The sequence below is a fragment of the Cnephaeus nilssonii genome (assembly GCF_951640355.1).
Source record: "Cnephaeus nilssonii genome assembly, chromosome: 15".
Classification (NCBI taxonomy): Eukaryota; Metazoa; Chordata; class Mammalia; order Chiroptera; family Vespertilionidae; genus Cnephaeus; species Cnephaeus nilssonii.
The window spans coordinates 55,651,581-55,668,925 of NC_137086.1; the positions used below are offsets into that span (position 1 = coordinate 55,651,581).

Below are 17,345 nucleotides of genomic sequence, written 5' to 3' on the forward strand. Positions count from 1 at the left end.
TGCTATTAAACCATTTCCTTGGCTTTGGCTGAAGAGAAGTGGGAAATGGCAAGGCCCCTGGCCTGCTTCCCACGGGTACCAGAAAGCAGGGCCAGAGCAGGGGGCAGGCTCAGTCCCTCCTGCCTGCGGCCTGTTGGCTCCAGAACTTCTCTGCAGAGTGGCCCCCTGTCCCCTCACAGATGAGACAGGGACGTTTTGATGACTTACCAGTGGTTTTTGTCCTTTGACAACTTTTGTCAGAAGTGGGGGGTGCGGGGCGGGGCTTGTTTTGTTGAGCCAGAGAACAGCATAGGCGGGTGCCTGATTTCCATGGCCGCTGGTACCTCTCAGCCCCGAAGTTGGGGGGCCCCTCTGAGGTCTGCACAGCTGTTGGGATGAGGGCTTGTCAAGCTCACGCTGGAGCACAGCCTCATGGGTGAGAGAGGAGCCTCTTGGTGGCTTTCAGGCTCCCCTAGAAGTGGGAGGGGGTGAGGGGGGCAGTTGCCAGTGGTGGTGGGACCTATGCTGAGGCCCTCTTCCATCTCAACAGCCTTGGAGCATCTCTCTGGGCTCTGAGCAGAGAAATGGAGTGTCCAGACATCGGGAAACCACAGAGCAGCTGTGAACTACAATTTTAGAGGAACTTTTAAAACCATAAAGCACCTATTGTTTTTGTTTAGAGACATTAAGAAATGCGGAGGATCCGTTTGGGGTTGTACATATTCTTTCTTCTTTCACAAAATGATTAATTTTTTATAAACTGAGAACTGAGAAGGGAAGAGGAAGTGGATTAGCCTGAAGGACAGAACTTCTTTTTAATTAAGAAAAATATTGTGAATTCTCTCTCTCCCTTTCTGCCCCTCACACACATACACCCTGAATACGCTGTCTCCTCTGCCCCTTCGCTGCTCTCTCACCCAGCAGCTCCACCCTCTGTTCCAGAGCCGCCCCAGGCAGCACAGCCCCAGGGAGCACGCTGTCCTCTGGGCTGTAACCCTGAGTCCCAGAGCCTGGCCTGAGATTGAAGGAGCATCCAGGCCTTGCCCCACCCCCCACAGTGTTGCCTGTACCCCACTTTTGCCACACGAAGGCTCCTCAGTCCCACATGGGATCTTATCCACACCCAGGCCCTCACTCCCCAAGGCTGCTGACCTCTGCAGACAAGAGCAGAGGTCGGCTCTGTCCTGTCCCTTTCTAACACCCTCCCACGGTGAGGTGAGATCTAGGCTCTCACCGCCAGGCCTGTGGACTCTTCTCCCAAGTTCAAAATCCTCCAGGAGCAAGAAAGAGGGCTGGCGCTGTGTGTGTGTGTGTGTGTGTGTGTGTGTGTGTGTGTGTTGAGGGAGAGAGGGAGCCTGTGAAATGGGTTTTGTGACCATTGTCATTAACCTAGTAGTGTGAGGGTGTGGACCCTGTCTGGTGGTGAGGGGGCCGTGGGCTCAGGGGCTATTCAGGGTTCTGTCCTGGAAGAGGCCCACACCAGTGCTGAGAAGGTGCGCAGCCTCTACCCAAAGAAGCCAGCGTATAAACAAAAGTTCCTCCTACACAGGAAAAGGCTGCTTGCCTGTGAGCAGACCTGGAGCGAGAGGGTATTTCCCAGCAGCTGTGTCTCTCACTTCTGGTGGCCAGTGACCTGGGAGGACCCAGAGACCCTCATCTCCAGGCCTGAGGTCTCCATCGCACTCCTTGAATGTCTCCAGGCCTGCTGAGTTAGGGCTCAGCTGCCTCCCTCTCCTCTCTGCTGGAAACAGAAGCTCCAGAGAATGTTTCTAACTCCTGAGTCCACTCAGCCATGTCCCCCTTGCAAAATCCTCCCCTTCCCGCACCCCCCTGCACCCAGCCAGCCAATCCGCGGGCTGCGAGCCTCTCCAGACCCTTGTCTCAGGGCCCTGGCGGGATAAAACCGGTAGCGATGCCTGGTGGATGGGAACAAACTTGGGACCAAGGAGAGACAAGGGCCCAGGGCACCCTCGCAGCTGACCCGGGCACTGAGGGCCCGAGGCCGCAGGCCAGGTAAGCTGCACAGCCTGACCGAAAGCTTCCTGGGGGAGAAGGATGATTGGAGAAGGGAGAGGGTCCCAAGAAGCGTTTTTCCTCCCAAGTTAAACTGGATGAGGTTGGGGCGGCAGAGGAAGAGGGCACCCGGGCTGGAGTTGGGACTTGGTTGGCAGACCCCGAATCCCGGACCCTCCCGTCCCACAGGAGCTTGCTAGGCCAGACTGAGGTTGGCCACACTTTGCCTAAACCCTCCGACTCCTGCCACGAAGCGAAAGCCAGGGGGACAGGGCCTGGGAGAAGAACTAAGGCAGCAGACGCGCTCTCATGCCCTTTCCCTTGGGCCTGCAGGGCAGCGGCGCGGCGGATGCGGCAGGGACCTGCGTGAGGACTCCCTGAGCCTCGCGCGGGCCACGAGTGATCCTCAGGATGCCTCACAACTCCATCAGATCCGGTAAGGACGCGCGTGGCCGGACCCCAGCCCTGAGTCGCCGTGCGTCCCAGTGTGCGCTCGGGGCAGGGGGGTTGGGGGGGCGCGCGCCGGACTCGCGGGACCCCCCTTCGTGAGGACGCGGAAGGGGTGCCTTGGGGCCTGGCTCTCCGCTGCGGCCGCCTCGCCGCTCGCTCCAGCTCTGAGGTTCCCTCGCCCAGCGGGGCTGCCAATGCAGGCCTGGGTTTCTGCGGACCACACGGAGGGGTAAAGAGCTCTCCGCTGGGTCAGAGAGGTGTCCCTCGCACCCACCCTGGCTGGCATGGCGGGTGAGGGTGGGCCGCGCGCTGCTGGACTTGCAGTTCCCTTGCCCCGACCACCAAGCGCTTGTCTGGATGCGCTCAGCTCTCCTGGATCCCCGGGCGCCACTGTGAGCCCGCGCACCTCTCCAGCCCTTGGGAAAGGAGCCCGTGTTTCGGGGCCTGCGAGCCCTGAGTGAGTTGGGGGTTCGGACGACTCCTGGCCGAGCACGGGGCAGGAGGAGAGCAGCGGGCGCGCGGGGAGTCTGAGCTGCTAGGACTGAGCTCCCGCGGAGCGGAACCTCTTCCCCGCCAGCGCCGGGCCTAGGGCCTTCAAACGCGCTCGGGGTCCCGAGCCTCCGCACCTGCTCTCTCCTCCTCCTGGGCCAAGCTAGGCCGGGGCGGAGTGGGGGATTAGGGTCTCTGTTGGGAAGGTGCCCTAGAATCAGGCTGGTGGGCTCACTGGGCACGGCCGCCGGGCGCGCAGCAAGTGTGGGCAGCAGCCTGGTCCGGCCGCGGTGATGGATGGAGCCGGGTTGGCCCCCTGGGAAGGCGATTTATGGGGCCAGGGCGCAGCGCTATCGATTTGGGCCGGCGAAGTGAGAGGAAATCAATATTTCAGATGAATTCTTGGCGAATATGAAGTCCGCTCGGCAAACGGGACATTTGTTATAATAAGGAGGTCGGATCCGCGCGGCGCGCGGCTGAGATCTCTATTTAGCCAGAGCGCGGCGGTCCAGCTCCGCGCGCAGCCTCGGATCCGCCGGCCCAGGCTCCACGGTGTGGGGCGCGGGGAGACCCGGGGGTGGGGGCGGCAGGTTGCTTATTCTGGTTGGCTGCCTGGCGGAGACCGAGTCAGCAGGATCCCACCCCCACACCGCCGTCAGTCCTGGGGCGCAGGTCCCAAACCTCCCGACCCTTCCGGGAGCCCGGGTCCGAGAGGGTCTACCCAGCACTGCTTGCCCAGCGGCTCCCGGGCGCCACGCGCGCTCCTGGACCACTTTCGGAGGCCAGAGAGGTGTTTGGCCCTTTCGTCTTTAGCCAAAACGGGTACAATACCGGGCGTCGCCCCGCTGGAGCAAGACCGTCTCCCAGGCCCAGCGCGCAGGGTGCGGGATCTCGCACCAGGCTGGTCCAGCTGTTTCCGCTCGGCTCCGAGAGTCGGTCTCCAATCCGAACCCAACCCACCCCACTTTGTCCCGACCTTTCTGGAGGCGGGAGGACTGGGTGCTCTCGGACCCCGAATTTACTGCGCCAGATCAGACCCTTTGGGAAATAAGGCAACGTTGCAGTTCCCTGGGCTGGCTTGATTTTGTTTTCGCTACTTATTTCCATTCTAGAAGCACTCATTAGAGTAAATGGGAATAAAAGAAAGAAAAAGGACACAATTTGTTTTCATTGTAAATCAAGGAGCCCAGATGCTGGGCGGATTCCCCAGAGCTTAGAAGCAACTCGCCCTTGGTCTGGGGAGGGAGCGGAGCACCGGCGGGGGAGGGTCAGGCGTTTTCCGTCTAGGGGTGGGCGAGAGGGACTTCTCCCTCCCCCCCCCCCCCCACACACACACACAAACACCAAAAACAAAGAAATAAAGCTGAGCGGAAGGGAGAAAGAGACTTTCCCCTTCCGTTTAATGCCATAGTAACACAACAGAAGAGAACTGCCTAAAATGCGGGTCAGAGGGTCCGGGCTACCCCTGCTTCTCTTCTAAATCCTCTGTCGGTTTAGCATCGAGGATCCTGTCTTTCCGATCAGTTTACTTGACGCTGTTGCCCTGTCTGTGAAGCTCACTCAATTCATACTCTGACCTTCCTGGTTTTGTACGCCCATTTCTCGCTTCGTTGTTAGCGGCTTCTTTCTCCCTGCACTTCCATTTCTGAGGGGCTTCACCTGGAGACTCCCACCTAAGTTTCCTCAGGGGAAGACCGACCGAGCTCAGGCCGTCCGGCCGCCCCTGGAGCCGGCAGGCGCGCGCGCTGGTTCCCGAGTGTCCTGCGCACCTCTGTGCTGGGCCACCAGCCCACCCTCGGCTTCCTCTGGACTGGTCTTACTTTGTGTTACTATATATATATATGTACATGTTTTCTGCAGCTTTATTCTGAAGGGATGTGGAGAGCGATAGCGAATTATTCTGGTGTGCACTGGTTAGCAATGGGCTGAACCTTCACTAAAACCCGGTGGGGATTTTGTAGCATCGGGGACCAAAGATCCTCTCAAGCAAAAATATTTTTTAAATATTCAAGACGCGTGGGAAATGATAAATGCCACATAAATATTAAAAGGCAAACAATACTGTATCTTTGAAGAAGAGAGTTTAGCAAGCAGGCCGTCATTAAAAGTTAAGTGGAACAACTCCCGCAACCTTGTGTCCCGGGCTCCTGAAAATGGAATATTCAAGCAATGAACTGGGACTTCAGATGGTGGGGGAGCACGCCTCTAACCCCCCAGATCTGAGATGGGAGACCGGGGTTTTAGAAAGGAGGAAAGGAGTGAAATGCATTTGGGGAGGGTCTGTTTTCTTCCCAGGTTTCTAGCCTGGGATGAAAATAAGGCCTTCCGGGGATGGACGCTGTCTGGAAGAGCATAAAGAGGTATTGGGGTTCCCCAATTCATCTTTGTTTCAAGGCGGTCCATCCTCCCACCCTCCTGAATGTAAGTTAATTAGGAGATAATTTAGCTACCTTGTGAATTAGTTTTAAGATAAGTATCTTTTCAAGCTTTGTCACTTTAATTGCCCCACTGATTGATAAGAAGTAATTATTTCTAATTGACACTTTTTGATGTCTATTGGAAGCATTTATTTGGGACCTTTTTGGGGGTGGGAGGAAAGTTAATTAATTTTATCGGTCTGTACCCAAAAGGACTCTGCCCGATTTTGCTAAAGAGGACAAAGGAAGGGAAGGAACACAGCACAAAAGTCAATCTCATGGAATTTTAATTATGAAGAGATATTTCTGTTCAAAGGAGAGCATCTGCTAATATAATGGTGTGTCAGAACTTTGTATTAGGGTCTCCGATCTCCAGTTTTAATGGGTGCACGTTTTACGGGGTTATGTTTCCCGTGGATATGCAGTCCTCACGATCCCTTTATATGCTGACTTCATGGTGGCAGTTACTCTGCTTTGTAACTAATTTTTATAAAAAGTAAAATCAACAGAACTCAGGATGCTTTGAATAAATGGCATTATTTTTGTAAGAGCAAATTGTAAAACGGATTTACCAATAGTCCTTCTTGTTCTGTAATTATTGATAGAGTTGAGTATAAAGGTGAAACTTTACTTACGGTGTGACATGCCTTTTCATATCCAAACCTCGGAGCAAACAGCTTAATCATTCACATCCTCCAGAATATGTTACTTCGAAAGGGAAAGAATTAGAAAAAGAAAGAAAGCCGCTGAAAGGGGGAGGGGGCGCGGGAGAAGGTGGCTGGAAATAAAAATGAAAGAACTTATTTGAGAAGCAAAGGTAGCCAGGTGCGAGGAACCTTGGCCATTCCAATATAAGAAAATCGAAATGCTACCTCAGAGCACATCCTTTTGAATAAAATTCCTACTGCTGCCCCTAAGTAACCCCCAACCACTACAGGACTCCCCCACCTTCTGGGCATAAAAAGAGGCGGCATCTTTGGGAGCCAGCTGGTCTGGATCTCTGGTGTCTAGATGTCAGAATCCTGATTTGTGTCCGTGAAAAGGGAGCAGGAGCTGTGTATTGAGCTGGGGCGGGGGGGGGGGGGGAGGCCTTATAAACAGATCTGCGTGTTTATTTTATTATTAAAGCCCCTTCGGTCTTCTTTCCTAGTTGTGTACCCACAATCTTTTCGTGGATAGGCTTGTGACTCGCTGACATAGGAGGGTATTTCCACATTAGCCCAGAGCGCACGCCTGGATTGAGAACGGTACAATCAGAAAAGGTCCCCCCCCCCCCCCCCGCCCCGCCGCCACCCCATCAGGCTAATTGCAGCCCATGCCTTTTTCAATCATTTATGTGTAAAGTCTTGTCTGCTTTTAATGCCATTTCTCCTGGATTACGTGGAGCTGCAAGAATGAGGAAACATTTTAGATGAAAAAGAAATTTAAAACATACAAACAGCAGATAATATCACATACCAACCTCACTATTAGTGAAACTGAAAAATATATAAATAATGCCCACAAAAAAAAATCAGCAAGGGAGAGTCTAGTAATGGAAAATTCCCCTGCAATTAAATGAAACAGTAATTCAGTGTAGATATGCCTGAATGAATTAGCATTTATTAATTGATTCTCATAAAAACAATGTATGTGTGTGTGGTTGCAGGTGTGTTTAAAGTATCAATTTTTCATAGGAAAAGTTTTTCAGATGTTCATATCAAATTATGTAGTGATCACATTCTATTTTGCAAAATGTCCCGGTTCTCTCACTGGTGACTTTCACCTGCACACAAGGAATGTAGGGGTAAGGAGAGGAGTCCCCTTTAGAGGAGAAGAATAAAGCCACCCCTCTTATCTTGGGACATTTCCGAGTGGCACCAGTGGGGGACACACTGGTAGAGTCTACTATGCTTAGAGACATCCAGACTTGTCCTAGGGGGCTTATCTGCTCTGGGGCACACCTACCTGAGGCAGAGGGCTGCTCCGCAGGCGCCCCTCCCCCAGCCTGCACCGGCCTCCTCCCAGCTCAGGCAGCAAGTGCCCTTTGTAATCTCAGGAGGAGCTTGCGGGGCTTGACTGTGAGGGATGTGTTTCCTCTCGCCACAGTTGGCCTGTCTTCAGTTCTAAGCATTTAAAGCTGCTGTATTTATCGGTCCAAGAGGTACCGAGCTCCCAGTAGCGCAGAGGAAGCTTTGAGCTCCGTGCTTCTGAATACACAAGGAGCCAAAGGATAAAAGAAACAATTTCGTTTACGGAGAAAAAGGTGATTTAAAAAGGAGGTGGCAGGGGAATGCGCCCTCATTCAAGACTGCACTCTGCTTTTGTTGAGACTTGGGGAAAGGCTGAGTCGTCCAGCCTCCACTCCCTTCAGAGACAGAACTTGAGGATGCAAAACACCCTCTAAAGAGAGGAGAATGCACCCACACGCAGCCCAGGTTCACAGGACAGGGAGCTAAGGACATTCTGCCTGGGGATGGGCAGTGACTCTTTTCAGCAGAGGGGCTGAGATTCTCTTTGCGGGAAGGGGTACAGAGAACCGAAATCCAATGGTTTCCGTTCCTGAACACTCTCCCGGGCCAGTTCCTGCTCATGCAGCCCATGCACAGTGACTGGGTGGCGTATCTGGTCAGGGTTGGGCAGAGGCAGCACCCTTCCTTATGTGTCTGCAGCCAGGGCACCTTTAAGGAGATCATTGAGGGTTTGTAATTATTTCCTCACGGCCACACTGGGGGCCCGCAAGCCTGTTTGGATTTCTGAAAGCTCCTTCCCCAGCCAGCGGGGGACATGATGAGCAACTGTCTCTTACACAGGCCACACACCAGAGCAGCCTTCCTGGGGCAGTTTCTGTTTTACATGCACATCTCGCGTCTCTGAGTCTGGCTTCACAGTGTCCGCGGGCCCCTCTCCAGGCATCTCCTTCCTGAGGTGGTCCCCCAGGCATATTTGGGTCCCGTGTCTGTGTCGATTCCTGAGCATCCTCCCATTGCCAGGAACCCCACATAGGATGCCAAGAATGGCGAGGGCTCAGCACAGCCAACCCCCACCGCTCCAGCTCTGCCAGCACCACTTGTATACCTAAGAGCTCAGTGTGCCCAGGCACCAGTGAGCCCTCAGCATATGGCAGTGGGTATGGGATTCTGCTGGAGAGGCGTGACTAGGGCTCCTCTCATTCTCCAGACTCTCCCAGGCAGGAGGTGTTATTGTCGCTTGTACAGGAGAGGAGGCAGTTGCTGCTCATTGCCCCCTCCCAAAGCCCAGCTTGTCACAACTGCCTGTGGTACCAGATGGTTTGCACCTGCAACTCCACTGGGAACTCTGGCCACAGCCCTTGGTGAGACGGCACGAGGGCCTGTATGGCAGCAGTGGTGACAGGCAGGGCCTTTGGTCTCTCAGCTTGTTTTCCTCGTCAATGTCCCCAACTCTCCAGCTCAACTAAAATAGCCCCCTTTTCAGTGTCGTTCTCAGTCTTCCTATCTGCAAAATGGGAGAAGTGATCTCTATCTGGGCATCGCTCCTAGAGGTCCCTATGAGAAGGAAGGCGAGGCTCAACCAGCAGGAAAGGCAGAGAGAGGGGCTTTCTTTCTTTTAAAATATATTTTTATTGATTTCAGAGAGAAAGGGGGAGGGAGAGAGAGATGGAAACATCAATGATGAGAATCCTCCTGCATGCCCCCTACTGAGGATTGAGCTCACAACCCAAGCATGTGCCCTTGACCAGAATCGAACCCGGGACCCTTCAGTCCATAGGTCGACGCACTAGTCACTGAGCCAAACTGACTAGGGTGAGAGGGGCTTTCTTTGAATACATCCTCCCAGGGTGCTATGTTCCCACCTGCACCAGAAAAAAAAAAAAAAAAAAAAAAAAACTACCTACAAGCACCTTAATAAATCACAGGCCATACTCCCGGGGCGTCTTCAAGCCACACTTAGGCTGCCTTTTGGGTCCATTTCACAAATTAATGGTCCAGTGGGTGTGATGAAATCAGCTTCAGAGTTACTGAGAGACCCATCCGTGAAGTCCCGGCTCACCACCAGGCCCCCAGGCAGCGAGTGGTGGCACTCGAGGTGCTGGATCCCAGTTCTCCAAGTTCAGGCTCAGCCCCTCTGCGGCTTCCTCAGGGTCCCTCCATGTGGGTCCAAAACCCAGGCCTGAGCTCCTGTGGAGCCTCGTGGAACACTGACAGGAAAGAAGTTTCATTTTAATGTTCAATTTTTTGCTATGTGGAGTGGGCTGGGGGCGTTTCTCCAATGAAAACCCTTCTGTAGTTCAAACAATTCCTTTCCTCCCTTATTTTCACTCTGTTCTTTCTCCCACCCTCAGCTACAAGCGCATCAGCGTTGTCTTCCGCACGGTTCTCCTAAGTGGCCTTGGAGCGACCTGAGTGCTTAGTGCTGATTAGTCCCCTGGGACATATTGTCGCTGTCAGACCAGCACAGCAGAGAGGTCAGGGAGCTGGCTGGGTGACGGGTCCCAGAGAGAAACAGCTTAATCTGCTGTCATCATGGGAACTGTGCATTTGCACAAACCCAGGGCCTTCTGTGTGTTTTGAATTTTGGCTTCTCTGGGAGGACAGCAGAACCATTATTCCAGAGTAAATACTGGGTGTGAGGTGTCACGAGTAGACTTTGGAAGTCACTGTGGAGCAGGCCCTGTGGTAGCCTCCCCATCTCTGCAGGGGCTGGCCTGGGAGGCTTTGACCTTGACCTGCCCTTGCTGCTTTCTCCCTGTGTTACCTGAGGCAAGTCAACTGTCTCTCTGGCCTTGAATTTCCTCATCTGTATAAATTAGGAGGATGGTTCGGGCTTCCAGGAAGTAGTGAAAGGTAGACCAGATCCTCACCTGGCACACAGCAGCTACTCATACACCTTCCCTCCTCTGTACAGCGGTCACCAGGGAGGAGTCTCCAGCAACCCTCCAGGGCAGATGCCCAAACCCTACATTTTCTGAATATTTTCTGTGAAACTCCCTGAATAACTTGAAACCCAGTGTCGACCCACTGCAACTTCATTGCAGTTCAATTTTAGGACAGACCTTCTCTCTCTCTCTCTTTTTTTTTTTTATAAATACATTTTTATTGATTTCAGAGAGGAAGGGAGAAGGGAGAGAGAGATAGAAACATCAATGATGAGAGAGAATCATTGATCGGCTGGGCTGCCTCCTGCACACCCCCCACTGAGGATTGAGCCCACAACCTGAGCATGTGCCCTTGACTGGAATCGAACCTGGGACCCCACCCCCCCCAGTCCGCAGGCCGACGCTCCATCCACTGAGCCAAACCAGCCAGGGCAGGACAGACCTTCTCATATTGCACGTAGTCAAAATGAAAGGCTCCCTACCCAGGGGTTTTGGACTGAATGAAAGGCTATGTATGTGGGAAGGGCTGGTTCGGAGCTGTGGCCATGATCAGCGGCTGCGCAGCCCAGTCTAGAAAAGCACTTCTTGTTTCATTTTAGCAGAAGACACAGTTGTAGGGGAAGCTCCGGGCTGGTGATAGAACGAGCTGTTCATGGACTTTACGTTGGAATCCAGAGTATTCTAGGGCTTTAGTAGCATTGGTCTTGGAGGAAGGATGAGCTGAGGGGGGTTGGGGGAGGGGTATGTGCAGCTCTCTGTGCAGCTGAGACAGGACCACAGGAAGACCGGTTCTTCACTGACACAGAGCCATACGTTTCTTTTTAAATGAGCATTTACTAATCTTCTGTCCTTCTCTCCCCGCCACCTCCTCTGCCGCCGTCTAATATTTCTCTGCTTTGTGTAATAATAACCCAGCTTTGGCACTACAGCAAACTCTGGGTGACATTTCAAAGCTGTGACTAGCTGAGCACCAGGTCACTGGCCCCCGCTCCGTGTTGCTCTCCAGCACCGAGATAGCTGTCAACATGGAGGTGGCAGGAATGGGGTGACCACCAGACGGCTCCTAGGTGTCTGGCTGTGGCTTTGAGGCGGGAACCAGGAGGAGGAAGGAGGCTGTGAGGGAGAGTGTCTGAGCAGGAGAGGTACAGACTCAAGCTGGTAGCCACTGGGATCTGAGGGCCGGGGGCTCAACTCAGTGTAACAGGCTGCCGCTGTGAGCAGGTGCCAAGGGAGGGTGAGCAGCTCCTCAGGCAGGGAGCTGGAGGCTTGTGATTCCCTCACGTGGACAGACCACCAGCAGGAGGGGAGGAATCAGACCAAACAAGTCAGTGGGGGAACAAAGGCTGAAAACTAAGAGCCTGGTTGGTGGGCACACCAAAGTCATTTGTCTGAATGATCAGCCGGTACAACCACACCATTGCCCACACCAGCTAAACCTCATCCGGCCTGGAGCCTGCTGATCCTGGTGCTCCCTGTTGCAGGAAGGCAGGCGCGAGCCTGTAGGATCAGTAGGCTCTGCCACGGTCTCCCCGGCTCTTGCCGTGGAGACAGGCCCACTTCTGCCAAATCAAACGCTTGCTGGACACTCCGATGCCGAACCCCGGTGCCTTCGGAGGTTTGCAGATGGCAGGACGCCCCTTGGGCCTCCCAGCTCCTTGACAGTGTGACAAGGCCTGGGACCTTTCAGTCCTCATCTTCTGTGATGACATGACACTGTGTAATAATAATCCAGAATATATATTATATGTAATAATATATACCAGGAGGATCCCATGGCCCCCCTCTGCTGCCACAGAGCCATCTGGACAGGTGTCCCTACCTGGGCCTCAGGCACACCCTTTAGCAGTGGGCCTGGCTCTCAGGAGACCTGCTGACAGCAGCTTGTTCGCTGTCCTCAGGGCCTGTTGGTTGGAAGGAGTCCATCTCACTGAGAGACCTGAGGCCAGGAGCACACCGTGCCCCTGCCCACACCGCTGTCCGTCCCGCCTCCTGGAAGTCACTGTCTGTACCTCAGTGTAGATACAATTGTGTACAGCCTCCTATTGTGTGTGCGTGTCCACCATGTCCCCACACCAATGGTGCCCGTCTTGGGGGAGGGAGCCTGTTTGTCTCCTTGTTGGCTGGGCCTTCGGATTGGGGAGTTGGACACACCTGGTTTTGCTTCCCCTTCCACCCCTTCCACCTGCGTGACCTCGCCAGGAAAGGAGACTCGTGGCTCCAGCCTCTGCGACTGCCAAGGACTAACAGCTCATGTTTATAAAACGCTGAGTCACGGGCTCCCCACATCCTCAGAGCTGGGCCTCCGCAAACCCTTTCCTCCTCCCACTCCCCAAGGCCCCAGCCCTTCACTGTTATGGCCCGTTTTGCCCTCTGCTGGTGTAGCGATGTTTACCTCTGTGGCTCTCACCTTGTGCACTTGAGCTACCTGAGTGCCTGAGAGGATGTACCTCACACCTCCCAGGAGTTTCATGGACTCTGGTTACCTCCATGGTCCACCTGGACCCACAGTTGGTCCAAGCTAGAAGGGGATCCAAGACAAGGAAACAGAGGCCCAGAGAGGCGTGCCTGCCCAGACCCAACAAGTGTCGAGGCAGAGCAGAGCCTCCACGCTGACAGCCAGGGCTTTTCCTGAGCAGCGCTGCCTTTCAGAGCGTGCACAGGGCGGAGTGAGGGCTGACCCGAGCCTGAGTACTGAGGGCAACCTGTTCCTAGTGGGCACCCACCCAGGGGAATGGAAAGGGGCCTCTGATGATGTGGACTGGTGAGCTGTACACACGCACATGCACACGCACACGCACACAGTGGCCTAGGGGGAGGACAGCAGACATATACGTATGCATAACATGTACACAAAACACACAAAGACACACACATACTCATGTATGCACACATAGACACAACACATTCTCATACACACAACTGTACAGACACACACACACACACAGCCAAGGCTGGGGCTAGAGTGAGGCACGAGGGAACCCACGCTTCAAAATGGAGGAGACTCTCACTCAACAGCTCATGCAAGGGCAGGGCTGGCCTGAGAGCGAAGCCTCCTTACATTTTGTGCCCTGGGTGTCTGCTGTCCTCCTCCTAGGCCCCTGGGTATGACATACGCACACTCACACACACGCAGTACTCACCCCTCATGCAGGAACACAGGATGAAGAAGCTTTGACAAAAATAGGAATTGCAGACTGCTGTCCTAGGTCTGTGGGTGAAGAAAACGAAGGCTGGACAAGCCCCTGCTCTCAGAGACCCTGAGAGGCGAGGCCGTGAAGTCACGGAGCAGTGGATGAGTCCAGGTTGAGTCTGCGCTGCTGAGAAGGCTCCCACAGCGGACATGGTAGGGAAAGTGGGGTCGAAGACATCGGGGAATCAGCTCTGGTCAGTGGACCAACTCTGGTCAGTTTAGGCATGAGGTCACTGACCTGTGACCTCCCCGTTCTTGCGACCTTGGGTTTGAAGCCTGAGCAGAGGAACTGTAGCTGGCAGCCACACCTCCCCCCTTGTACCCCACCTCCCTCTTGACTTTCAGGACATGGGTGGTTCTGGGGCCCCAGGTGAGACCCTGGGACAGTCATGTGCACAGGTCACTCATCTGCCAGTGTCAGGTCAGTTAGCAGTGCTGGTCTCAGGGGTTCATGGTGGCTCTGCCCAGATGGGGACAGTCTATCATCAGGCGGGTGGGCAGCAGCAGGACTTGCCTGTTCTAGAGTCTGGCCTCCTGTTCCTCTAAGAACGGCAACACTGAGGGCAGGTGGTGGGGGCTGTCGCCGGCCAGCTCCTCTGCTCGGATCCTGAGAATGTTTCCCCAGCATGCTGTCCTCACGGGGTTCCCGGATCTCTGCCCCGAGCCCCAGCCCCGCCGGCACCCTGTGAATGTGCTCTGTTCCTAAGTCCCTCCGGAAGGGCGAGAGTGAGCCTGTCTCAGGGACGCACGGGCCATGCGGTTGCAGCGCCAAAATGAATTGATTATTCCACACCATGGCATCATCATGATGCTTCGGATATTTGATCAACAAGTGTTTGTATACGTTGCGTTCGTCAGCGACTATCAAATAGCGCTTCCTGCAGAAGGGGCACAGGTGCTGGCCGAAGTAACGACTCTGAACAATGGGGGCAGGAAAAAGAACATTTGTGGATAAAACACTTTCACGCTAAAGTATAATTCTGTATCGCTAATGGCCACAGCCTCATCTATTCCTCAGGGCCTCAGATCTGAAGGAGCAGCACGGGGTCGTGCCCGCTGTGGTGAGCTGCTGTTCTTGGTGCTCTCTGCAGCACTGAGCGTCACCTGCCAGGTGCCCCGTCTCCTGCCCAGGGTCCGGCAGCTGGTGCTAAAGTGAGGCTGGCATTGCTGAAGTCCACGTAGGGGCCGCAGAGCCCAGCGCTGTAAAATGATTAGGTCCACATGCCTGCACCAGAGGCAGCCGAGCATTTCCATCGTGGAGAATTGACACGCCACCATCCAAGGAGGAGAGTCCTGTCCCTGGACCCTCCTCTCACCTGTCCTTTTACTGAAAAACCCTCCTTTTCAGGTACATAGCGCGTGCGTGGGTCCCTTAAGGAGTCCAGTGGCTTTGTGGTGTTAAAAGGACACACAGGAAGGGTGGGCTGCTGGACCCGGGTCTCCTGTTATCCAGTGTCCCTTGCCCATCACACCTCATGTGAGTCACTCCTCTGTCCCAGTTTCAGCTTTCCTGGTACCAACCTGGAGCATGACACCTCCAAGATTTCCTCCGGGGATCCTGTCACCCTGATGTCCCCTTTCCAGCCACCTATCTTAGTCAGCTCGGTATGTCACTACAGAACACCACATACTGGGCGGCTTACTCACAGACATTTGCTTCTCACAGTTCTGGAAGCTGGAAGTCCAAGATCAGGGTACCAGTGTGATTCTGATTCACAGACAGTCACCTCCTCACTGGGTATTTCCTCAGTGCATGTGAGCAGAGAGAGAGAGAGCATTGCTGTCTCTTCCTTCTCTTATAAGGGCACTAATCCCATCACGGGGCTGCACCCTCGTGACCGCATCTAACCCTCATGACCCCACCTAACTCTAATTAACTCCCAAAGGCTCCACCTTCAAACACCATTTATGTTGGAGGTTAAGGGCTTTAACATGTGAATTTGGGGGGACACGCACATTCAGTCCATAGCACCACCCACAGAAATAATCACTTATTTTTATTCTTCTTGGCCCACTATCCAGAGACCCTTGTATTCCCAGTCCTCTATGTGGTATGGCAACCCCCTCTCCCCTCCTCCTGCCTGTTTCTCCCTGAGGGGTGCTCAGTGTGCACCTACACCTGGACCGCCTCGGGCTTCACTGCAGCTCCTAAAGAGGCACCTGGTGTCCCCATCTCTGCCTCTAAGTCCCAGCACACCTGCACTGCCCCAGGGCTCTGTGCCATCGCTCACGGCACCAGCTCTCAGGTGCCCAGGTCTTAGGACATGTTCTCATCCAGCCAGGCACCCCTGGCCACACAGGCCTTGGATTCTAACTTCAAGTCACTTCAGAAAGCATTATTACAGTAATACTGAGTTCAGTATGTAAATATCTACCAAGTCTTTGGGAATGGCAGGCATGGAGTTAGGCGTGCCTCGGCCTTCGCACTGACGTTCTAGAGAGAGCGGGGAGGCTTCGGTGCAGACGGACATGGATGCTGAGTGAGCGGGAGAGGGCGTGCGCTGGGCTGGGATCAGGGAGGGAGCCTCCTGAGTCAGGGGCAGGTCTCCATCAGGTGCCCTAAGGAGGGACCAGCAAGAGCAGGGACGTGGAGACCTGAGAGAGTATGCAGTTTAGGGACCTGAATCAGCTCAGGTGCAGGGGACAGCAGTGGAAAGACAGGTGTGGTTCAGGCAAACCATGGGCTCTGATGAGAGAGGGTGCAGGTGTTAATTCTGACCTGCCATGGAGAAGCCTGGGTCACGTGCACTGGTGCCTGAACTGCCGTCCTCGCCTGGGCCTGCTGCACACTCGAGGCGTTCATTTCCATACCCCTTTCAGCTCTCGTGCCAGGGCCACACACCAGTCTCCTCTGTCCTTGGGCCCTGTCCTCTGTATTAAGTGGGCCAGCGGAGAGCAATCTGTGGGAGTGGAGGGCTGGCATTACAAACATGTTCTTGCTTCTTTCCTTTTCCAGCCCCATTCCAGAGACTCTCAGCCTGGTACCTTTCCAAAATTATCTTGGAGTCCTGTTTGCACTGCCTGTCAATCCAATCATTAACTGGCACTTGTGGGCAAACCCCTGGTGTATAATCCGAGAAGATCCCTTCCTACTTTCTGACTCTATTTCCCATTATTTCTGCATGCAAACTGGTCCAGCCAACTAGTCTTTGTTTCCTAAAAGCACCGTGTACACTCCCACCTCCGACCTTTGCCCATTCAATGGCAGCTGCCCGGAATACCATCCGCACCCCCACCCAGGCAATGCTCGGCCAAGTGCCACCTCCTTAACCAGAGCCCTCTCTGGTACCCTCACCTGCCATGGCTGTCATCCGACTTCCCTCTGCACCTCTCTGCCCCTCACCGGGCACTCAGGTCCAGGGACCCACCGGCGTGGCTTACCTTCTCACACCACGGAGCCCACCTGGGAGGCAGGCAGAGTAGGAACGACGGTTCTAGCTCTGTCCTCAGCACTTTACACAGATCCTAATGCAGTGAGGTTTCCCCAGATGTCTGCGCTGGTAGTTTTCACACAATTCTACAGTAGCATGTTGGATTGTTTCGCTAGTTGCCCTACCTTATACGTTCAAGTTTTGCTCATGAAGTGTCCTAACATGAGGCGCACTGGTTCTTTCACACGATGTGGCTATCATGACTCCTCTGTTTTCTCCCTAAGTGGCTACTATGGGACTGAGGAAGCCAAGTTCCCTTTAGGGGAACTTGCTGCCACCATCGAGGTCCAAGCTGCCCCCAGAGCCCCTCCTGGTCCTGGGGATGGACATCGTGCTGGCTGGGCTCAGGTGCAGGGTGGTGAGGCCGGGCAGCAGTGACCTCTGACATGGGCAGGCCTGGGCAGGTCTGAGCCAACATGAGACCTTCCTGGGGGACATTGGGCACCGGCTTGACAGGGTGGCCAGTCAGATTTAGGGCAGAGCATCTGTGAGGACCAGCAGGTTGGGAATAAAACTTCCCAAGTCATATCTGGCACAGA

At 54.3% G+C, this 17,345-nt stretch overlaps 1 protein-coding gene across 8 annotated transcripts in view; it reads left to right on the forward strand.

The window, feature by feature from the left end:
- The first annotated feature begins 1,861 nt into the window (after positions 1-1,861).
- The window catches only part of PAX8 (paired box 8), a 49,666-nt gene continuing 34,182 nt past the window's right edge, over positions 1,862-17,345 (forward strand). For 6 of the 8 annotated variants that reach the window (XM_079791741.1, XM_079791740.1, XM_079791736.1 and 3 more), the window contains exons 1-2: positions 1,968-1,992; positions 2,326-2,428. Coding sequence is in view for 2 of the 8 variants with exons in the window: in XM_079791739.1 (XP_079647865.1) it covers positions 2,404-2,428 (25 nt within the window). In the remaining 6 variants the exon portion in view is untranslated. Of the gene's footprint in view, positions 1,993-2,325; positions 2,429-17,345 lie in introns of all 8 variants that reach the window. The other 2 variants (XM_079791739.1, XM_079791738.1) reach the window with 1 other exon arrangement.